The 23,619-nt window shown below is 38.8% G+C and overlaps 2 protein-coding genes and 3 non-coding genes across 5 annotated transcripts; 2 read left to right on the top strand and 3 right to left on the bottom strand.

Annotated features, from left to right (window-relative positions):
* The first annotated feature begins 1,731 nt into the window (after positions 1–1,731).
* On the top strand, positions 1,732–1,803 carry trnaq-cug. Its single transcript has one exon. It is a non-coding gene; the product is annotated as a tRNA-Gln (tRNA).
* Positions 1,804–1,964: 161 nt separating this feature from the next.
* mrpl58 (mitochondrial ribosomal protein L58) lies at positions 1,965–4,737 on the top strand. Its single transcript, XM_041973799.1, has 6 exons — positions 1,965–2,149; positions 2,399–2,423; positions 2,513–2,572; positions 3,525–3,607; positions 3,765–3,934; positions 4,010–4,737. The coding sequence occupies exons 1-6, from the start codon at positions 1,991–1,993 to the stop codon at positions 4,092–4,094; spliced, it is 582 nt and encodes a 193-aa protein (XP_041829733.1). The 5' UTR covers positions 1,965–1,990; the 3' UTR covers positions 4,095–4,737.
* Positions 4,738–4,901: 164 nt separating this feature from the next.
* On the bottom strand, positions 4,902–4,973 carry trnam-cau. Its single transcript has one exon. It is a non-coding gene; the product is annotated as a tRNA-Met (tRNA).
* Positions 4,974–5,298: 325 nt separating this feature from the next.
* On the bottom strand, positions 5,299–5,371 carry trnar-ucg. Its single transcript has one exon. It is a non-coding gene; the product is annotated as a tRNA-Arg (tRNA).
* A 151-nt stretch (positions 5,372–5,522) lies between these two features.
* On the bottom strand, positions 5,523–22,875 carry LOC121632889 (cerebellar degeneration-related protein 2-like). The gene is made up of 6 exons (XM_041974685.1): positions 22,443–22,875; positions 15,758–15,870; positions 12,879–13,027; positions 12,615–12,779; positions 12,319–12,526; positions 5,523–10,161 (listed from the first exon to the last, which is right to left on the bottom strand). The coding sequence occupies exons 1-6, from the start codon at positions 22,519–22,521 to the stop codon at positions 9,385–9,387; spliced, it is 1,491 nt and encodes a 496-aa protein (XP_041830619.1). The 5' UTR covers positions 22,522–22,875; the 3' UTR covers positions 5,523–9,384.
* Positions 22,876–23,619: the final 744 nt, after the last annotated feature.

The raw sequence follows: 23,619 nt of genomic DNA, 5'->3' as shown, positions 1-23,619 counted from the left end.
CTGTGCTTCATGGACTTTGAGAAGGCATTCAACCGTGTCCCCCGGGGACTCCTGTGGGGGGTACTCCGGGAGTATGGAGTGCCGGACCCACTTGTACAAGCTGTCCGGTCCGTGTACGACCGGTGTCAGAGCTTGGTCCGCATTGCCGGTCTTGTGCGAAATTCAGTTCCCCTGAAATAATCTGTTTCCCCTGCGTCGGGAGCGCGCACTGCAGCCAGAGAGGCTGCGCCGCCCGTCTGCAGGGCATTTCCGACCGATTTCACATCAAAAATGACTCCACGTAATCATGCCAAGGTTCAAACTTTAATTTTAATCGACAAATCCTGCTATATATATATCATATAGACAAAACAACAGTAACAAATAAACCTGGTCTTGTGTTTTTTGTTGTTGTTTGTTTCGTGTTGTTTTTTAATCGCCGAGAGAAGACCTTTCCAGCTTTTGTCATGTTCAGTTGAGCCTTACAGATTTCAGGTAGCTGGCGAACACTGTTTTTTAACACATTGCGTATATTTAGATTTTTTTTATTTATTTATTTTCATTTTTTATTTTTTGCCAAAATGGATGGAACCTAGCTGTTGGCATGATAGGAAGAATTAGACTGCTTAAAAACAATGAGTGTGGCTTTCAGGTAAATTCTTATGTAAAATATGACACATTATTGGATAAAAATGTATTTAGAGCTGCTTATTTTTGGTAGTTAATATCTGTTGTTTTTCCAAAATAATCACCTCTTTTATTAAATGCCTTGTAATATTCCTTGGTTAATGTGATGTATGAGAACACGTGGCTCTTTTCAAAGGAGAAAAATACTTGTATAAAAAGTGAAGGGAAACACAATATTGTACACAATATATGAAAACATTTGCTCTGTATTTTCCAAAGTTACCAGGGGGAACCAAACATTTTAGCTGTCTGAAATATACTGTTCCCCCTCTATATCACAGGAACAGATTAATTTATCAGCAGGTCCCAAACTCTGGTTACTCCTCTCATCATGGACAACAAGTCCTGTGGATATGAAGACACTTGCTCTTTATCTGCCAAAGTTACCAGGGGGAACCAAATATTTTAGCTGTCTGAAATATACTGTTCACGAGTGAGGGAAGGATGGAGCGGGAGATCGACAGGCGGATCGGTGCCCCGTCTGCAGTGATGCGGACTCTGCATCGGTCTGTCGTGGCGAAGAAGGAGCTGAGCCAAAAGGCGAAGCTCTCGATTTACCGGTCGATCTATGTTCCCACCCTCACCTATGGTCACGGGCTGTGGGTAGTGACCGAAAGAACAAGATCGCGGCCGAAATGAGTTTTCTCCGCAGGGTGGCCGGGCGGATGAGCTGGTGAGTGTGGCCAGGGAGAGGGAAGTCTGGGTTTCCCTTCTTAGGCAGCTGCCCCCGCGACCCGACTCCAGATAAGCGGCAGAAAATGGATGGATGGCATCGTGGACTCGTGTCAGAACTGCTCAAAACTCTGTTTGGTGAATATTTTGGTAAGTTGCAAATAAAGTTCCAAATAAAGGATGTTTATCACCAAACACAAAATGTTATGATGAATCTTCAAAACTTGGCTACATTTGTTGAGAAATAGTATCCATCCATCCAACCGTCTGTATCAATAAGCTAATAACCACGCGATGTCGAGCTATGCAATGAATCAATAAACAAATAAATGATTGCTAACATGGTGTATGTATAGATATGAATTTAAATCTTTCCGACGAATCAGTGCAGATGGTTCCATGGTGTAATGGTTAGCACTCTGGACTCTGAATCCAGCGATCCGAGTTCAAATCTCGGTGGAACCTGTGTTTTTCTCTTCCTGTTAAATAAATTGTTTTTTTATCCTGCTATTATCATTTACGGCACAGCTAACGTAAACACCAACTGTATGTCACAGCAAATCTATATTACCTTTTTTTAAGCTATCAGCAGACGTTACAAAACAGCAAACCTGAACTTAACTTCACTCGTCATTTATTACGTCAATCCAACATGGCGGCACACATTTCACGATGTTCTTATTTACTTTTTAGTACAGCATGTAGTAAGGTGATTCCACGGCGTGTTGAACTCAGGAGTGTTGCAGTAGGACGAATTTACTGCTCTTTCTCTTCGAGAGTTTGTTACGGGACACGAGGAACAGACACAGAGGTCAGTGAAGTGAACGCCAGCAATCTACACCAGCGTTTATGTTGCTGTGACTCACTTAGATACAGTACTGCATTTGCCACATTTTATGTTCTGAAACCTTCACAAATTGAATTATTGAGAGGTCTAGTTCATTGTCATGTTGATATAATCTGACTAGTGAGTGGAGTTTAATCCAAACACAGATGCGATACGATAAATATATCATATAAAGCTGTAATATTTTTATATGTCTTGTTCTTGCTTTCACAGGATACTCAAGTGCATATTCCAGTTGGTAAATATACACTCGGATATATTTTAGAGGTGAAACGGAATATAAGTTCTGGCCAACGTCTTTTGATATGTATATGTTTATTTTCTCAGACCGTCTGACGGTGTCGTACAGCAGAAGCAGTGGTCCCGGTGGTCAGCACGTCAATAAAGGTGGTAGTTCTGAAATGGTAGTAATAGGTAGTTATGAATAGGTGCCTATTCATGGACCACAAAGATGCAAACGGTTAGCTCCTCTGTGACATGATACATTATCATAAAAATTTACTTTGTCATTTATAAACCTTCTTTTGATTGATAACAATCATCAAACCTGCAAACATAAAAAAAAATAAAAGTTCCAGCATCATCTTTTTGCACAATGTGATGTGATTCATCACTGGTTATCACTTTGATCCTGTCATCTACAGTCAATGATTGCTTCTCTTTAGCCCACATGGGTCATTCCATGTCATTTCTACACATTTTTAGCACATCAGTTATATTATATATTATATATTAGTTGGCTGGCTCAATGGATTAACTAGGGCATCACACCCATGGGAGATGAGGATGTTTTCATCTTTTCGTGGTGAGTTGGTGAAAGAAAGAAAGAAAACTTTAAACGTAGTTTTGCACAAACGTCGCTGTCTGGTCTTAGCACGGCATCCTCCCCCTCCTGTCCTGAATCATGACTGGTTGGCGGTGATCAGCTGATGCTAGCACCGTCTCTCGTGTTGCGTTTTTATTGTGCAGCTGATAAGATGAAAACGAGCAGTTCACGGTTCACACCGGCACATTTACCCAAAACTGTTAGCAACAGTAAGCTAAATTTGTCAGTCTCATGTCCATCAGACCCATGTTACTGTCACATGAAGCTGAAGAATCAAAAAAGTTGATAACAGCAGCCCATTTTAATTAGACATGGTTTCCCTTTAATTCCTATAATTTTTAGTATTAATGAGGTTGTGACACAGCAGTAAAATCTACCGGGGAAAACTATCTGAGGAAGTGAGATGAAGAAATCAGACATTTCACCTCCCATAAACTACTGGATTAACAAACTTGGCTTGTTTTTTTGTTCGTTTGTTTGTTTGATTTTAATGATGTCGTTTTCCATCCATAGTCAACACAAAAGCAGAAGTTCGATTCCATGTGCACACAGCAGACTGGATCCCAGAGGATGTTCGGGAAAAAATCTTTGAAAAGGTTTTCCTTAATTTTTTTTTTTGTTTGTTTGTTTGTTTGTTTGTTTGATTTGTTTTACAACTGACCAGTTCTTGTCCATTTTTTCCTCATCCACTGACGTCCCGATGTGTGTATTTTCCTAAATTTGAAACTGCACTCTATGAAACAAATGCTATAGAACAAAAACCGCATCAATAAGGCCGGGGAGCTGCTGGTAACATCAGAGACGAGCAGGAGTCAGCAGAGGAACCTCTCCGACTGCATACAAAAGATCTCCACCATCATAGCTGAGGCCAGTGAGAAGCCCCAGGAGCCCACAGCTGAAGACGTCGCTCTGAGGGCAGCCAGGTACTATTCTGCTGTAAAATCCTGCTTCATTTTGTAAGTCTGGTATGAACGTTTGATGTGAAATTTGTTGTGCAGGTTAGAGAAGAGGAACGAGGACCGACTCAAACAGAAGAAAAAACACTCAGCGATCAAGAGCAATAGACGGGTCGATTTTGATTGATTGATTGTAATGTTTTTAGGCCATATGATTGTATTTTTCTTAACATTTATATGTACATAGTATTTACTAAGTATTGTCTTCAATATTTCTGTTCAATAAAATAAAGCAGAACACGTTTTGTAAGATATTTGTTTAAAGTTTTCTGCTTCTAGTTCAATTCAGAAAACTCTTTTAATAGATTAATTAATGAAAGATGTCTTAAGCTGCTTCTGCTTTAAACCAACAATAACTGAATGATTAAATAGTGTTACTAACAGCTTTATTTTCTTCAATAACTAGTAATCTTACTAATTACTATTGCCATAGTACTGTTACTGACCAAAAAAAAAAAAGCGCTGCACCTTATTATTATTAGTGAAACCAATTTAGGCACATGTAAAATGTACACATTCACATGTAAAACCCATACATATTCTCATGTGTAACACGTATAATCACATGTAAAACCCATAGAATCATGTGAAATTCATATTCACATGTGAAACTCATATAATCATGTGAAATCCATGTAATGAAATGTGAATCTCACATATTCACATGTAACATGCATGCATGTTACCCCTATAATCACATGTGAAACCAATTGCACAATGCCACTTCTATGTGAACACATGCACACCCATGTGAATTCGGTCTCTGTTTATATCATTCTGTGTTTTATAATAAAATAATAAAAGCAACCTGAATGGAAATATTAACACAGAAAAATTATATGAATGAATGAATGAATACCGGTATTCATTCATGCAATAATAGCAGTAACAAGGTAAAATAAACTAGCATTAAGAAAAAAAAAAAAAAAAAAAATAGCAGAGGATGGTTTCGATCCATCGACCTCTGGGTTATGGGCCCAGCACGCTTCCGCTGCGCCACTCTGCTGTTTGTAGACGAAGAATGGTCAGTCTTTTTCAAAAAGATAACAGCGATGTCGTTGTGTTCATGACTAGAGAGATCTTTCATTGATCACCGAGACATCAGGTAAAATAAAATAAAAAAAAGTAGTACAAACTATTAGCCTGAACAGCTAAGTACATATAAGTTACGATTAGTGCACCATACTGGGAAGATACATCTTATATAGTTACTCGTGTGCAAAAACAATACGTATGAATGATATGACTACGCTATGTACCGAAAAAAAAATCCTTTTATGGGGTGGGAAGGTAATGGGAATGTATAAATATAATAACTCAAACAAAAAGTACGACCACGAAGGGACTCGAACCCTCAATCTTCTGATCCGAAGTCAGACGCCTTATCCATTAGGCCACGCGGTCTGAATAGCGCCTCAAACGCCCCACATACTACAAATTAGAGACAAAGCACATCATCCTGTAGACATGTTCTCGCTGTTTTAAGAAGCATTTCTCTATCTTTCCTGCTCTGCGAGTTTACATACCCAAGAAATACAGCAGACACATTATATGCATGAATGCTTTATTAACATCGTAAAGTAGGTAGTTGTTCAGTCATGATATCAACTTAATAACAGACCAGACTAAACTTTAATGACATTATTAGTTCTTATGAACTAAAAACTAATAAGAAATAAAAATTATTAGCTCCTATTAACTAATCATGTACACACTTAAAATGGGTAATAAAAGCAATGCAAATTAAACAGGTTTATTCTTACAATATGTTATTGACATTCACATTTAGGCACTGAACACATTAAAAAGAAAGTAAACATTCACACAGAGATGAAAACACACAGGTACAGTTTCAGATTAGCTATTCTAAATATGCAAAAGATGAGACCTTTTCAAGTGCAATAGGTAAGATGGTACAGTACAGAAACCGTATGAGCCTTTACAAAGATAATAACAGGCTCTGGTTTGGTGTTGTTTTATCTATACTAACTTATATTTAGTCTCTCCTTATGCTTAATCCATTACAAAGACACAAGCAATAAGCTCACATAAACCACAGTTTTCTCCTGTAATTTAATTGCTCAAACTGTAACTTAAGTTTTTATCTGCAACACAGTTCAGCCTTTTTCTTGAATGGATCCTTCGGGTTTCAAGCTTGGTCAATGTTACTGAAGACCTGGTTATAAAATATCAGCTGCAATAACATTCATTATAAGAAAGCTTTATATATAGGAGGTTACCCAGAAAAAAGGCATCGTTATTGTAGATTGTGAAAAAAGGTGCAATAAGTTAGCTGTGTAGTTTTGTAAGACTGCTAGGTGTTAGACAAAGCCCTGGATACTGGTTACAAACTGCACAGTGTGTCTGATAAACTTTGATTAAAGAAAACTTGTATTTAAAAAAAACTCTACAGGATATTTAAAAAGGTTCAACAAGCAATCTTCTTTATTTTTCAAACTGTACCACCATTGACAATAACGTCTTTCATACTTTCTTCCTCATCATTTTAGCTGTTGGTTGGTGAAAGAAAACTGGTTCCTCAAACTTCACATGCTTTCACAGGAACATTCACACGCTTTTTCACGATGAGTGTTTATAATGCCCAGAAACTGTGAAAACAACTATCAGCAGAGATTGTCCTTTGCAACTGGTCTCTATGACAGCAGCTTTGTAGCATTTACTGGGATAATCATAATTAATAATTAGATAATTCAAAACCCATCACACTTTATGAATTATTTCTTTACATTAAATATTTGAAAGACTTAAATCTCAGGTAAGTATACAAAGGAAGTTCATTTCCTTATATTTTACAGTTAAGGACAATTTCACTTGACTCTCAGAAGATCTACACACTGTGAATAACAGGGAAATGGTGCAATAAATTGTTGTTTGTGTAACAATCTTACAGTTTAAACACTAAATATGAGTTTGCTTAGATAAGACTTTCATCCTGCCAACCATGATTTTAGGCCTGATTTGTTGCTAATGTTGAATGAATGTGAGTGAAATTAAATGTAGTTTGTGATTCCCCTGCAGGGTGAACGTATACTATTTCTAAAATAATTAATTTATTTTGATTTTACAGTACTGAGCATAAGATTTAAGGTAACCATCTTAATATCATCATATCATATCATCTTAACATTTAACTTAAAAAAAGCCAGACTTTCTTTTAATACATTAAAGTGGTCTTAAGCAATAGTTACTGAGGTTTTTTTAAAGGTCTTCTAAAAAGGGTTTTCTGGTCCTTGTACCTGGCATACAGCACTGTGCAAAATCAGTGACATTACTAGCTGAGAACTGTACACTGGTAAGGCTTCATTTTAGTAACGCACTTATGCAAGTAGTATTACACAGTGTAGTTTGTAGTGTTTGTTTTGCCATTTCCCAAGTATGAAATGGACTGTACAGGCTCTCCAGCCCCCCCTTAACAAAAGTCTTCCATTCATACTTTTTATCCATGTTCTTAAAATTAATCAGATGCGAACAATTATGCTTATGATGGAGCTGCTTGTCTACAAGAAAGTGAGGTAAAAGAGCAGCCACACTCTCAGCCTTACAATAGTGCGAGGATGTTTTCTGTAGTACCTAAACATGCTCGCACTGCAATGACTTCAGAGACAACAACCTAGTTTTTCAACACAACTAGTACCAGGAGAACCTCAGAGAAAAATGTCATCGATAGATTCAAGTCCACAAGAACATTTAGAAGTAATTTTACTATTGAATCAGTTTAGATTCAAACATTTTGAAATGACAATGTTGATTTTAAGCATCCATACAGTTTTGAGAAATATGAGCAAGTGAGAATAATAAGAAATCATTAGAACATGGAAAGATCATGAGCTAACACTGACATTAGCTTGCAATAAAACATAATTTTAGTTGTTAAAAAAACATGTAGACATTGTTTTTTCTTTGCTTTGAAAGGTATGTCTGTGTGTTGCATTTAGCAGGAATTTATTTAGTTGTTTCAGTTAGATGAGGTTTTATATGAATGAACGCAGGAAAAGAAAAGCTCAATGGCTCGTTTAAAACAAATACGATTGCGTAACTAGTGTTTAGCCCAAAAAGCATTTCTTTGATAGCCCACAGTCAGTTGTGAAAAAATATGCTGACTTAGATTTGAATTTGACAATAAATTTCACCCCATAGATACCAGATCCCGACAAAAGGGCTTCATTAAATTACTAGCAGTGTTGATGTTTTTAGTAGCGGAAAGAGAACTGTTAGCACCTTCAGGTTATTTTAAAGACAAAAAGCACTGTAGCTTAACAGGCGAGAGAATAGCCTATAAAGAAATGTTAGTAGGATCCTTTAATGTGAACAACACAGGTATACTTAACACTAAATTTAGGTTTTGATGCCTCAGAGAAGAGATTTTCAAATGTTTTTAGTAAGGGTGGGACTTTAACAAATTAAGTATGATTAATTAATTATAAAAAAACTTAACATGTTAAAAAAAAAAAACTCATAGTTTTCAAAACAACGTGCACAATTTCCTGGTACACACATCGGCACTCGGATAACGCATTGTTGACTACTAAGCGACTTTGGCGCGACATTTAGCGAGTTTTCAGACCCCTCTAGGGATTTGGTTTAACAAAAACTACAAATCTAGACACTTTATCTGGTAATACTGGAGACTTTGGGAGACTGACGTGAAAATGTTTCATCTATTCTTCTCAATGAGCGGCAAGTGCTGCCGCAGGCCCCTCCCCCGTCCAAAAGCACTCACAAGAGGCTCGGTCCTCACGCGACATCAGTCCCAGCCTCCAGCTCCCTGCTCCATGACCAGACTCAAAGCTGCTGGCTGATCCTTGTCTGGCTTACAGACACATATTAATGCGATGTGATGAAGAGTGTGGACAACAACATTTAAAAAGTTAAAAGTAGTGAAGATTTTATAGACTTTTAACTAGAGAACAGCTGGAGCTGAAGTACTTAAAATGACACCTTAACTTAGGGTCTGTTCATTTTTGGCCAAGGATATCTTCTATTTCTTTTCCTACAATTTTTCCAGACATTACTAGAGCTTGAGTTCTAATTAAGCCTCTAATTAATTTGATCTTTTTTTTTAAATCCAGTCCCACCCCTTGTTTTTAGTGACAATGGTTTCGGGAGAAGCATACTGTTCCAGCTGTGTTAATGTAATAGTGTATGCTAAGAATGAACTTGAAAAATTTGTTGGAGAGACAAGTTTTAAAACTGACCACATGCAAGTTAGATCTGATTATTAGTTTTACTTTTGAATAAAAAGTGATCTGACCTCAGTTTGCCTGATCTGCACTGTAGTTTAGCTTTCTTGTTTTGTTTTTTTTTTTTAAAGTAGCACCCTCTATTAAAGTGTTTCCACCAGCAGCCCACGTTTACAAACTCAAGCACTTTCATAACTCATCTTCTATCGAGCTGATTTAGTGTTTACTGGATTTACCAGATTTACCAGATTTGCCAGATTTGCTAGCTTTAGCAGCTTTGGTAGCTTTGATGTCCATCTTTGTCTTCTGGATGCGAGAGAAGATCTCTTTAAAGAGGGCTTTGTACTCTGGAGTGTTCTGCCCCAGGCGCTTATCTACCGCCTCCACATGCTTGCTGATGCTCTCAATAGCTTCAGGGGTGGAGGGTGACTGGGTGGGTGTGGGGGGAGGCACTGGAGTTGGGCCCATTGCGCAGTCCTTCATGGATGGATCTCTGGAGACAGGCCGGGAAGTCTGGACACTGGCGTGACACAGGCTCTCCTCATGGCGCCTGCACTTCCCCAGCAGTTCTTCGTATTTCTCTAGTAAGGCGTGGTACTGCTCGTCTACCTCCCTGAGGATGGACATCCCTCTCTTCCTCACACTGTTAGCGTGGAGGGCGTAGCTTCCCCTTCTACGGCCTGACGCATCCCGAGCCACGATGGCGTTGAGAGCCGTGTCACTGCAGCTCTTCCTCACAGGGCTAGAATCAGGTAACGCTTCACCTCCAACACCTCCTCCGCCTTCGCTCTCCTCCCTCACACCTCCTCCGGTTTCCACCACCTCTTCTTCCAGGAACGTGTCGGTTTCTGGTGTGATGCTGAGGACAGTCTGGGTGAGGGCCACACCGTCGTCCTCGCTACTCAGCAGGAAAGTCCGAGCACGACGTAGTTGCTGCAGCTCCTGCAGCTCCACCTCCAGCTCCCGTACCCTTGCCTGGCAGCTCTCAGCATCCTGTAAGCAAAAAAAAAAAAAAAAAAACAATTCCAGTGTCAGCTTATGGTAAATTTCTAAAGATCTGTCAGTCAGTCTTCCCAGGACAAGAAGTCCTGGTAAATTTATCCTGAGATCAGACAGTGTACTGCTCAGAGAACTCTACAGGTCTCAGTTAGCACGCTAAATGTTAATGTTTACAGTACAATTAGAAAAATAATGAACAAAGCCCCTTCTCTATGAAAAAAAATGGTTTTAGTTTGCAAAATCTCATCAGGTGAAACCTCAAGAAATCTGAAAAATATTCTTTGGACAGATGAAACCAAACAGAGATGTTTGCACAAAATACACCTCATGCCAACTGTCAAGCACAGTGGTGGAGGGATGATTATTTGGGCTTTTTGCAGTTTTTTATTGTGTGACTATGACAATTTTACTGTCAAATAAAATCCAGTGCACCAACTGTAATAAATTTATATAGCTGGTATTTATAGTTTAACTTAACCCTTATATGTGGGAAATAAAGAAAAGAGCACTATACATATATTATACACACACACACACACACACACACACACACATATATATATGTGTGTGTGTGTGTGTATTACATATTTTTACTTCTAATGACATGTAAGGTGTTTATTTATTAATTTATTTTGTCATTAATTTTCTTTTCTCTTTTCTTGGTCAGAGGTTGGGATTGAAGGGGCTAAAGTGACAAATGAGCAAGTATGACATCATCATCCATGTATATGCTAGAACGATGGTTCCCAACCTTGGGTCCCTGACCCCCATGGTGGTCTCAAAGAGCAAAGAAGGTCGGCAACACTTTGACTATACAGAGTCTGTTTAATTGTTATGTCCACATGGAGATGAGTTGAGATGTATCCCCTTAAGATTTTTATCATTTAGATATTATACTAACATGTAACCACAGGTCTGGGAACCTAAAAATGCTAACTTTTGAAACCAGGTCCCACAGTGAATAAATGGAGATTATCAAAATCAGCTATACAACAATATTTTAAAACATTGGTCAAAAATATAGAAGCTACTTAGTAGACTACATCTGAGGTCAGAGAGTGGGTGGAGCTGCAGCAGTGGAGTGGTTCACGGCTAGGGTCAATGCTTCTGGGCAGTTGTGTTATGGGGGTCTTCAAGAAAAATAGGCTGGGAACCATTGTATAAGAAAACAATATTTAAATAGGTGTCCACTGTAGTGACCACTATGCATGAAACATATATAGGTTCCTTTATAAAATAGATGTTTTAGATGTTTTTAGAATACACCTGACACAAACAGATGGGTCGTTAACAGGCTTGTATGTCTTAATTTAATTTTGAAGCAGAGAAACAACTAAAACCTGCATGATAAAACCTTCATTCCTGGCTTAATATATCATATTTGATACATATAGTTTGGCTACGTTAACAGTGCAGGTCTTAATCCTTAAATCCCATTTTTTAATGAAATCCGATTTTTGGCATGGTCGTTTTACGTTATCATTTCAATGCGACCTTCATCACGCTTTGTCTGTGACACCAAAGTTGGATGAAATGTGCCATGATCGTTCAGACTGAGGTTGCTTCCACACAGGTCGGATATGTATCCGATCTAGGACCACACATGAAAGTGGCCTGGGTCAGATTTGAAAGAATCGGATTTGTGCCATTAAAAAAATCTGATATGAGTCACATGTGGACAAAAAACCCAGGAAGTACAGTGTGAACGCAGCCTGTCTGAGACCATTATGGTAAATTTTGATTAAATCCCTGTTGTATGCAGACTGATGCTTGTACTTTAGGCCCTTGGTGGATGTCATTTGCACAACAATACATTTTAGGAGAATTATTTTGGGGTTTAGTTTAAATTAGATTTTTTATTTTTAAGTTCTGTTAAAAGACCAAATAAAGACTTCAGAATAAATAATAAAAAACAAACCCTGAATTTTCTGTCCATTATTTTAGGTCAGACATTAAAGGATTAAATTGGAATAAAAACTCTTCCATTAGCATTTGCTTGGAAACAAAAGATTAATTTACATTTGTCTACCAATCAACCAAATATATTTGTTGACCGAAGCCTTGAAACACTGAAAAATATGAGCAACTCAGGGATCTGCAGCCTTGTAGCATCATGTAGTCCTTATTCATGTGTTTCATTTTGCACTTTACCTGCACCCGTGTCTGCAGCCGTGAGAACTCTGCAATCAGGAGGTTGCACTCCCTCTCCACTCCTTCCCTCCGGCCTCTCTCAGTCCGGACAGCCGCTCGCAGAGCCGACACTGCCTCCCTCAGGTGCTGGTTTTCCTCTTCAAATGGCTGACGCTTTGCTTCTACAGTAAAGCTCTCCGCCCTGCCCACCACAAACTCATCCTCATAGCTGACAAGAAGAAAAACCCTGGTTTGAGCTGGATTCACTATGGCATTTTTTTAAATGCGTACTACCGTGGCAGATTTGATATACACACCTGGGTGCTGTGCAAAGCTCACGTAAGCACGGAAATGAGTGGATGGTTTTACGACGCTCCCTCTTCTCCCGTTTGACTCTGAGCTGCTCCATAGAGTGAAGCTGGTCCACCTGCCCTGACAGAGAATCTACCTGGTTCTGCAAAGCATCAATCGTCCCCGTCAACCTGGTTCATTAGAGAACGGAAGCACAATGTTTATGAAAGAAAAAAGAGGTTGAAGAAACAGGAGGGAAAAAAATAGAGAGAATGCCCAGTCCCTCACACCTTTCAATCTTTTGCTGCGAGGCTTTGCTGTCCATTACCAAAGCATGGTTGGTATGTTCCAACTCTCTGGCTGTGCCGTCCAGTTGCTCGTACACTTTGGCATGTTGCTCGTTCATATCCCGAAGAACCTCCAGCTGCTTTGTCAGGTACTGATGAGCAAATACATGCAGATGTTTGGTAGAAACACCAATATACACACTTTCCTTTGAATTTCTGCTGAAGCGGTCTCACTTTGAGAGCCAGTTGGCAACTGTTTTCATACTTTCAGCCACAAGATATGATCCTCATCGGCAGGGTGAGCTTGCCAGTTATCAAAAAGTGGCAAAATATGTGTTTTTGTGCTAGGATGAGCATGCATGCAAAGTGAAGAAAAATAAGAGGAGCTCAGTATTTCATGGGAGATCCCAGAAAGGCCACATACTGTAACAGCATACCTAACGAATGGGTCAGGATAGTTAAAAAAAAAACTACAAACTATATAGTATAAACAAATACAAAGTTTTAGAATTAATCTCATGAGATTGAAAATATTTCATGGTCAAATGTAAAGCCAAGGGTCTTCTTAAAAGTATTGGATACCATCAGTGAAACCAAACAGAATGTTTCTAAAGGTACTACTACAAAAATGAAGATACACTCAGCCACTTTATCAGGTCCACCTTGCTAGTATCAGGTTGGACCCCTTTTGCCTCCAAAACTGCTTTAGTTCTTGGTGAATGTTTCCAACAAGGTGTTGGACACCTTCCTCAGAGGTTTTGCTCCATGTCGACATGACAGCATCACACAGTTGCTGCAGGTTTGTCGGCTGCATCCATGATGAGAATCTCCCGTTCCACCACATCCCAAAGCTGCTCTACTGGACTGAGATCTGGTGGCTGTGGAGGACGTTGGAGTCCAGTGAACTCATTGTCATGTTCTAGAAAGCAGGTGGAGATGATCTGAGCTTTGTGACATGGTGCATTATCCTGCTGGAAGTAGCATCAGAAGATGCTACACTGTGGTCATAAAGAATGAACTTCGGAGCAGGATGGTGTTTCAGCGGGAGATTAACATCTGTAACGTTTTTGCTTTAACGGAAACTTGGCTCGACCCCTCGATCCCGGACTACGCCATTGTTCCCAAGAGACTCTCCGTTTATCGGCTGGACCAGACTATACATTCAGGAAAGAGCAAGGGAGGTGGTGTCTGTTTCATGGTGAACAACAAGTGGTGCTCAGATGTGGGAATTATTTCTATGGGCTGTACCCACGAACCTGGAGCACCTCATGATGCCTTATTATCTATTATCTTCCGCATGAGTTCACATTGGTGGTCATGACAGTAGTGTATGTTCCGCCACACGCTGATACCAACGAGGCCATGGAAGAACTGTTTGAAATTATCAACAGGGCAGAGACTTCATGGCCAGAGGCTGTGTTTATTGTAGCTGGGGATTTTAACAGCGCCAACCTCAGGAAAGTCCTGCGGAGATACCATCAACACATCAGCTGTTCTACGCGTGACAAGAACACACTCAATCATGTTTACACCTCCCTCGCTCCCCTTTTGGGAATTCTGATCACGCCTCAGTTCTGCTGCTGCCTTCCTACAGACAGAAACTGAAGTGAGCAGTGGTCCGTCCAATGGAGTTGCAGCATTCAAGCCCGTACCACCAGGCTCAGGGACAGCTTCATGCCGCAGGCCATAAGACTTGTAAATGCTGTCAGCAGCAATGCCACCATTAAATAATAGCATCTTCTTATTGCTTATTATATATTTTACTGTATAACTTATTTGTAGTATTCTTGCTTTTTGTGTTCAAGTATTTTTATTGTGATTTATATTCTTTTTAGCATTGTTAGGAGAGCCAGTGATTGCTGATGTAATTGTTGTACAATGACAAGTTCATTCAGTCATTAAAGGGATGGACATGGTCAGCAACAATACTCAGGTAGGCTGTGGTGGTTAAACCAGGCCACGTTGGTACTAAGGGGACTTAAGTGGGCCAAGAAAATATCCCCCACACCATTACACCAGCAGCAGCCTGAAGCGTTGATCCAAGGCAGGATGGATCCATGTTTTCATGATGTTTCTAATCCTCCTTCTTCCTCGTTGTGATGCTCAGTTTGAACTTCAGCAAGTCGTCTTCACCATGTTTACATGACTACGTGTGTTGATCTGCTGCCATGTGATTGGCTGGTTAGATATTTGCGTTAACAAGCAGTTGAACAGGTGATAAAGTGGCTGGTGTGTATTTCGCCTAAAGACAAAAGATATTTTTACCCAGTATGCTAGAATTTACACTGATGATTCATTCTGCACTTGGAGGTTGATTTTTTTTTTCATTAAATGAATGCAAGATTTCTCTCTTGTTACAGGAAGACCTCTTTTTGCTTCTGTTCAGTCATTGGTAAGAAGTGAATTATTGTCCTTGTGGTGTTTAAAGACAATACACAAAAATGAAAAGTGTTTAAACACACCCAAGTCAGTGATTGCGGTCATTATCTGTGTCTCTGTAGAAGATGGATTTGTGTAAAATGTTATTTGTACAGCAATCTAAAAATGCTTTGAAAGTGATGCAGGTCTACATGTGGTTGTAGGGTTTTGCTTTTAAGCCATCATTTTTATACTTTATACTTGTTTGTCTGCCTGATAACATAAACAGAAAAATAAGTGATCGAAATAAACTTTACTAAAACTTTGGCCACACAAAGACAGATTATGTGAGCTCAATGAACAGGAAAGAAGGAAAGGGTTTGCAAAGACAGAATGGAAATGTGACAGGAGGAATAATTGGAATGCTAATTTGTGGGTGATGCTATTGAGTGACTTTTTTTTTTTTAGAAGTCATTAACTCAATTCATTCTGAATTATAACATCTTTTGCACAGCTCCACATACCTCAATCTCTTGCACTTGCTCTTCATTAGTGATGTACATCTGCTGCAGAGAGTCCTCCAGCTCTTTGTTCCTCTCCAGTAGAGTCTTTCCAAGCTCTGCTGCCAGGTGGAGATCTAGACATCAGAAAGAAAGAAGAAATTAGATTCAAAGGGGAAAAAGATAAGCATAAGGGATGAAATATATGAAAGAAAGCCAAGGAGAGGAAGGAAGACAGGAATAGGTAAAATCGTATGCTTATTAATGATGGAGTAGGATTTAATTTAAAAGAAAGTAGCCTAAAAAATTGCAGCTGCATAATTCATCTTACCCCTGTCAGGATTAATAGAGCACACTGCTCTATTTTAAGCAAGGTTATAATAGGGTTTGTTCTGATTAAATAGGGCATCACGTCACTTCAGCCTGTTCTAGTTCAATTATAGAAGGAGGACAGCAGGAGAGCAGAGAGGCAGTGCTCCTCCCTGCAGCATGTCCTCCTGCAGGTCCTCCTCTCTCCACTGACTGAATGTTGAGGTCAAAGATGAACGCCAAAATCATTTGAAGGGACATTTTTCCACTAAGATTCAGCATGTTGGGACGCTGGAGAGCTGGCAAGCAGGCAAAATTATTTTTAAAGTCTTAAATAAAAGTGCTCTTTTGGCAGCAGCTGCAACGCTTTAGCAACAGTTCAGTGTTTTCATTTGGGCTTCTTGTTAATGCACATTCAAAGTAAGATGAGTCACCGTCATCGTTCTCTGTTCAAACTGTGCTCTGACTCAGCAGCATCGACGGCATACATTGCAGAGTGTCAGCGAGATGTGGCTGCAGCCTCTCAGAAACTGACTGGACAGTCTCCAGGCTTATTAATGGGCAGTGGGAATAATGCCAGGTGGGATGCATATTGGTAAAGTTTCTGACCAGCCATGAAGGGCAACCTTGATTGTTTATCAAGCTGCGAAAAGTTGAGCATAATTATGTGATGCCACATTTGTGCTATTTGTTTAATATTCTTCATCTATTATGATAATCCTTGAAATAAAAATTAGAAAATAAAAAAGGGGGGAAACTGAACTCTCTTTAAAGGCCCCATATTATTCTAAATTCACTTTCTAAAGGTTTTCTAACAGCCATATGTGTCCTCATCAATCACCTTTCTGCCAATGAACCGCCCCCCGGTTAGCTGAGCCTGCCCTCTAAAATCACAGAGCGGACAGCGAAAGCCAGATCCTCTCCCAGAGAGGGGCGTGAAAAGTTTTCAGCCACAGAAATCAGTTTTATTATTATTATACTGGAGATTTACAATACTTTAAAACCTGGATTATTTTTTCTAAAAGAAAAGTTATACAGTAGTAAGTGGTCAGTACTAACAGTTTTTTCTCATTGAAGTAGCTGGGATGTAGCCTGGTCTTTGATGATTGGTGAGGAGAACTCAGTATGGTTCCATGATGTCATGGACTAGCATGCAGCTGTAATTTGTATGTCCAATGAAGTGTACAAATATGGTTCTTTGCCCAATAAATGGTTGTTTTAGATAGCCCAAGGTTTTTTCACATCGGTATCAAGTTCTGTAGTATCGAAACACTTTTATGAATACCGAATACGAGTACATGCACATAGGAATCGAACTGGTGCCCAATACTGGTATCGATATCTGTGAATCTCTACTTATGCTACTTAGTAGGGTTTGTTCACATATTTGCAGCATTAGCTAGCCTACATTCACATTTTTACTTCTGGTTAAAGTTAATAACTTTTAAAAAAAGCTTTCCTTTCATTCATAAATCCTTTGATACTAGAAGTTAAGTAGCTTAGATGAACGAGGTGGTTATCATTTACAGAGCAAACAATTGCTAAGCACATAAAGAAAAGTTTTCCAGAAAAACTTTATTCCTTTGTCTGGTAACAAAGTTCCTCAATCAAATAAATGATGCCATAGTGTTATTGTCAGTGTAATGAAAGCCTGATCCAGAAAGATAAAAAATAATAACTTCACTAAACTGGATTTGCAGATGTTTTCTTGGCCGACAGTCAAGTTCAAATCTCACCAAGCAAAACAGATCAAAATCTGTTTCAGAGTCAATTCAGAAAAATCAATGCTCTTCGGTTCCCAGTGAGGGGAAAGCAAACACAACGACAAGAGAATAACAGAGAGGGAAGAGGAATAAAGAAGAGAAGAACGAAAACAAAGTTAGAGAAGGAGAGGTGATCGATATAACTCACCACATGAAAACAACTTTTCAAGTCAATATTCGCCTCAGAAAACTGTGTTTGCTCTGGACAGCGCTGACGTTGACCCACAAAGGGTGAAATCAGACAGGGATATAAGAACACATTCAGAACATTTCTCACATACTTCTTTCAACCAGCTGTTATAACTTGCAGAATAAACCATGTGTAAGACCAGCCTGAATGTACAGTAGTTCATGAATTTGCTGTAATGGTTATGAAGATGGTTTAACTTTCAAATATCTTTGTTCAGGACTGAACGTGGTGATGTCTTCCACAGCTGTTTTGTTTTGGTAGGTACAGATAACCCAGGAGATTCACTGGAATGTGGAAAACAAGACTACTCCCGTTTCTCTTTTCCTGTGCTCCAAACACTTCACAGAAAAGGCTCTAAAAACATCGGCTAGCTAGAACTTAATTATGTAGCGCTATAGCAGGGTGTCTTTCAGTAATATAAAGTCCCTAAATGCATAAAATACTCCAAATCTTTATGATCTACCGTGAGACTTTCACTCTTTAATCCTCTTAATACAGAAGAAGTTACAGGAGCAAACAGAGAGGAAGTCTCGTTAGATCACCACAAGCCAACGAGCTCCGTTCTCAGCTGGCAGAGCCATGTTTTCACCTCTTGGTCTTGGGCCAGGAGAGGCTCTGTCTCAAACAAAACAGACTCAAACAAATATGCATCCTCATTACATGTCTGCATCCTTCCTGCTTTTTCTGTTTTAAGCAGGGGTGTAACGGTATGCCAAAATCACAGTTCCGTTTTAAGGTCACAGTTTGGTTCTTTTTCGGTACAGTAAGGGAAAAAATGAGAAACATGACACTGTTTAACTTTGGTGTAAACAGGAACATGTTTAATGATATTTAAAATAAAACCAAAACCAGAAAACTTATTTAAATTATCCAATAAAAGATTCTTTAGAGTCTTTATTAAAAGTAAAAACCTTTCAACCATTTCACATGGTTTATTTACAAGTTGCAAATTATTTCTTCATTTGCTTCCACAAGCTCATGAAGACACTGCACCATGTTGGACGCCATTGTCGTTTTAAAGCAGGAGACACACACCATAACTGAAGTGAACCATCAAAATACCTCTGTCCTGGTGAGTTTACCAGCTGAAAAAGACACATACCCCCTACGCTCGAGTACGAGAGCACACTTTACCAGCATCAGCTACGCCGTAATCGACCTTACGCAGATGCTGCATGAGTATAAATCCAGCTTAACTGTACATTTATATGCATGTAAAAAGCTGTTAACCAGATTAGCACCAGCACAATCTTGGCTACGTCTGCCATTGCCATGTAACTAGCATAAAATGCTTCTTTTAAAAATTCATTTTCAGAGTTAATATGTGTGTCAAAACATATATGCATGGACAGGACCTGAAACAATGCAGGTGTGGTGATTTGTAAAGTAGGACCAGGTGTATGGAAAGCAACAAGTGAGACTTTAGCCTGATACACACATAACGATTTTTTTAATCTGACATTTTTTTTATCGGTTCGAGACCTCACACGTGAAGATAAAAAAATCAGGCATTAAACAGTTTTGATCGTACTGTGTGTGGTGGGGGCCAATAATCTAATCACAGAACAACACACACATAATGATGCTGTCCCGCAACTCATCTACAATCTAGTCCTCCGAGCCGGACAAACGTTGAAACGTAGAAGAAGAACCATAGCAACATTCCTAAGTATTCAGATATTTCTTTTTCTGTTGTCATTATTATTTTAACTGCATTAACTGTTTAGTTAAATATCTGTTAAATGTTACTTTTCTCATTGAATAAAATGTCCCTCCAGCCAATGATTTGTAGCGGTTTACACTTTTTTTTTTTTTTTTAAGAAAAACTCTTTATTTCCCAGAAAATCTACAAAATATCAAAGAAATTGTTAGCACTTTATATTAAAACTCTTAGAATATTCTAACAAAAATGCTCCAGTCTTATCCTTTTTTGTCAGGAAGATAATGCAGTTATTTTTCAAAAGGTTTCATATAACAGCAAGGTTCAGCCAGACTGCTCATGCATTACTTTGATAACCAGTTTATGGATCTTTTGATGTAATAATCCAAACATTTAAGCCTACTGAAAAGGACTACAACATTTTAGAATTTTAGACATTAAGTTTGCACATTTAAAACATTTTTAGCAACAAAATTTTGTTGGTTCAAAATGTCTCTTGATATGAAACCTCACAATAAGTAAATAAATAAATAAAAAGCTCAGCTTTCGATCAGATTGCTTGCCAGCAACACCTGCATAACAACAAGGTAATACAATGACAGCGGTGTCCCTCTCTAAAGCATCTAATGTCACGCGATGAGCTCAGACAGTCAGCACTTTAAGCCCAGCATCCGACATCCTCTCTGCTCCATCAAACACAGAGCTCCCTGCAAGAAGACACAGCTGGTTTTTCATCTCAATTTCAGCCCCTCTATAGCTGCAGCACATCTTCCTTCTTCACAGCCTACAAAAACAAACCCTAAAGAACATCTATTATTGCATTAAAAAGGACTGTGACGTCATAATGGCAAGTGCGTGCATGCTTGTTTGTGCATGTGTGTTTCCAGTCAAGTGAAAATCCCAGCATCAGCACCACTTCAGCCTGGGGAAATGCATCATTATAATTAGCCTGGCTTGAGAACAGGTGATTGAGAGATGAAGAGAGGCAGGAAATTGAATAAGTGAGAAACAGAAACATGATGACTCATGAGCCATTTCTACAAGATGTAAAACTGCTTGCAGGAAGCACACAATTAGGCTTCAGTGGATACTAAGGATTGTAGGTCATAGTAGGATTCACAGTGAGCTCAATGAGTGTTAAATTTGATCATAAACTGGCTGGTGGATGTCTTATACACATCCAAAATCCCCATATTCTGGAACATTAAAAAGAAAAAAAATCTCACATACAGCACATGGAAATTGGACAACCACATCTCTTTTTTTTATTACCTTCACTAAGACGATGTGTTATCGCTTATTAACAGTGGAAATAAAGAAACAAGATATCTGGAAATAGATACCTTTTCTTCTACAGACCATTTGACACTGATGACTAAAAGGCATTTACCTAATACCAAGTCAATTGTGCTTGAACAGCTAAACTATCTGTTAATTAAAGTTAAGAAAATAGTTTTCTTCTCATCTGCATGTTGTGATGTTTGGTGAACATTGCTGAACATTTGTTGCGCTGTAAACCCAACCTATGTCATGCATGATTACAAAATAGCAAAAGATACAATAGCATAATGTCATTTATCCAAACTACGGAGCATTTACCTTTACTATTTTAATTATTTTTATTTCCTCTTCTCTCTCCAACTTTTTGTGTCATGCTTAACAGGCTGGTAAGCTGTCATCCACAATGACACCTTGGTCATTTAGGGGTGTGATTAAACCATCCAAGATGCATGCCAATACCACAAGTGAACAGGACATTTAAAGAGTGGTGGGAATGAAAACACTAAAAATGTTTTGTGTTTTAGGCCTGGTCTTATCGATTCAAGATGATTGCTTAACTCTTGCTGCAACTGTTTGATTTGCTCTCATAACAGACCCCACACAGGTAATATTAACCAAACATTACTTTCTGTCATTAAATAGAAAATTGTTCTGTAGTCAGTAAATTTTGTTGTGGCATCGTTTTTTTGTAGTTTCTCACTGAAGAATTTTGATTTTTAACTTTATTTGACTCAGAACTCGGTTAAGAGACGGAAACTAAAAGTTAACACATCTGTTCTAAACTCATGGAGAGATTTTTCCTCAACGTTAAGTTAATGCAATCAGCTGACTTGATTAACATATTACCCTTTTTAGAGGAAAATTTCAACCATACAGTGGCTCCATTTTCTCAATTTTCTAATTTTTGTGGTTTTATTATAAAAATTTATCTACAAAGTACTTTTCACATTATTCTCCAATGAACTCCAACCAAAGGCCATATACCTTTAACCTCTTTTAATATATATATATATATATATATATATATATATATATATATATATATATACTTTTTTGTCAAATCATATACATTTAGCTGCTTTATTACTAACCCTCGTCCTATATTGAAGATTTAGTTTAGCCTGAAATGATGGGTAAAAATCTATTTACTAATTTACTAATAAAAATTGTAATATCATCTAGTAATATAAAAGAAATTTCAGACAGCCTTTGCTGCATCACATTGCCTGATATTGACAGTTTCCGGTGATGCAAAGGCCCTGTTTGGCATGTTTTCTGTGCACTGTTGTCATAAAACGCACATCCTGCTCCGTGAACTTCATTCAACGTTTATTAAGTGATTACAATTAAACTGAGCATTTAAAATAAGAGAGAGAGTTCTAGATGACGTCTCTGCTGCCTCTCACCACGACACAGAGTCTTTGTTCAGAGGGCCAGCTGACCCGCCGGTGCCAGCAGCTGACAGGGGATGCTGCGGGCATGGGCAGGGAGGATGTCTTGTCTTACCCTGCTCCAGGTCCTGCTGGTCGTACCACGGCTCTTCCTCTTCGGTTACGAATTCCTCCATTCTCCCTGAGCTTAGCATGGGTGTTCCCCCTTCGCCTGAATCAAAAGCACGGGAGAAGCAATGCCTACGACGCCGATGTAAAACAAAAGATCTCCAGCAGAAAGGATCCTCCTGAAGGCAGTGGTCCCTCCTTGAAGCCGGAGCTGCGCACGAGTCCTTCTCGGTGAGGGGAGTGTTGTGATGTGCTGAGTGGAGCGGAGCTACGTGTTTCCTTTTTCCTTCCGCTTCTCTGTGTTTCCTCAGTTACTCCCGCCTCTCATTTCCACCCTACAATCACCCAGCACCGTCTCATCCCGGTGCTCCGACCAGCCTCCGCCGCTGCTGCTGCTGCAGAGTCCGACAGACGTGGCAGTAAAACGGCATTTCGCCTGTGTTCAGCGGCACACTCACGGTGCCTTCAGGTGCCGCTCATAACCTACAATTTTCCTTCAACTCATGTCACTTTTAGATAAATTTGGAATAGAGATATAAAGATACATGTCAAAATGTCAGCCTGTGAACACAATATTTTTTATTATTACTATATATATTAATTGTAATGCCACGTCTTTTCAAACGCAACCCATAACATCTAGGAATTCACGAATTTCCGACTGCATTTGAATGTTGCATTACCTAATGGTCGCAGATGTGAAGCCGGTTTGTTTGAACAAACCTCAGATTTTACTTAACAGAAAAGGACGACATTAACGCACGTTCTGTTTTATATACTAACGTGAGCTATACTTTGTATGAATAAAAGAACGAATAACATAGATATGACATACATGGGAATACACATAAGTTGAAGAAAGAAAGAAAGAAAGAAAGAAAGAATGGATTTTACTCATCAATATTTATTAAAAATAGTTAGAGATACTTAAATACTACTTAAATGTATTTCAAAATGTCTGACGATATGCTAAATCCATGTAAAATCGTTAACTCCACCCCGATATATGACTATTCAGTGATATTATTAATTTAAATGAAATAAAGCAGAACCACTTCACTTTGTTCCACTTTTCTTTACAACATTGCTATTTTTCCTGACATTTTTTATATCCAATTTCAACTTTAGCCATTAGATGGCCTCACATTTGACTTAAAATTAGGCTACTTTGATATAAAGAGGCG

The sequence above is a fragment of the Melanotaenia boesemani genome, chromosome 21 (genome assembly GCF_017639745.1).
Source record: "Melanotaenia boesemani isolate fMelBoe1 chromosome 21, fMelBoe1.pri, whole genome shotgun sequence".
Taxonomy (NCBI): Eukaryota; Metazoa; Chordata; class Actinopteri; order Atheriniformes; family Melanotaeniidae; genus Melanotaenia; species Melanotaenia boesemani.
The sequence above is the reverse complement of the archived record's forward strand: the minus strand, read 5'-3'. Positions and strand labels throughout refer to the sequence as shown.

Coding starts and splice junctions, on each gene's coding strand:
- mrpl58 (XM_041973799.1), top strand. CDS start 1,991: ATGGCGGCACACATTTCACGATGTTCTTATTTACTTTTTAGTACAGCA. Junction 2,150..2,398: donor CACGAGGAACAGACACAGAG/GTCAGTGAAGTG, acceptor TTGCTTTCACAG/GATACTCAAGTGCATATTCC. Junction 3,935..4,009: donor GTCGCTCTGAGGGCAGCCAG/GTACTATTCTGC, acceptor TTTGTTGTGCAG/GTTAGAGAAGAGGAACGAGG.
- LOC121632889 (XM_041974685.1), bottom strand. CDS start 22,521: ATGCTAAGCTCAGGGAGAATGGAGGAATTCGTAACCGAAGAGGAAGAG. Junction 12,780..12,878: donor TCGCAGCAAAAGATTGAAAG/GTGTGAGGGACT, acceptor CTAATGAACCAG/GTTGACGGGGACGATTGATG. Junction 10,162..12,318: donor GGCTGCAGACACGGGTGCAG/GTAAAGTGCAAA, acceptor TTTTGCTTACAG/GATGCTGAGAGCTGCCAGGC.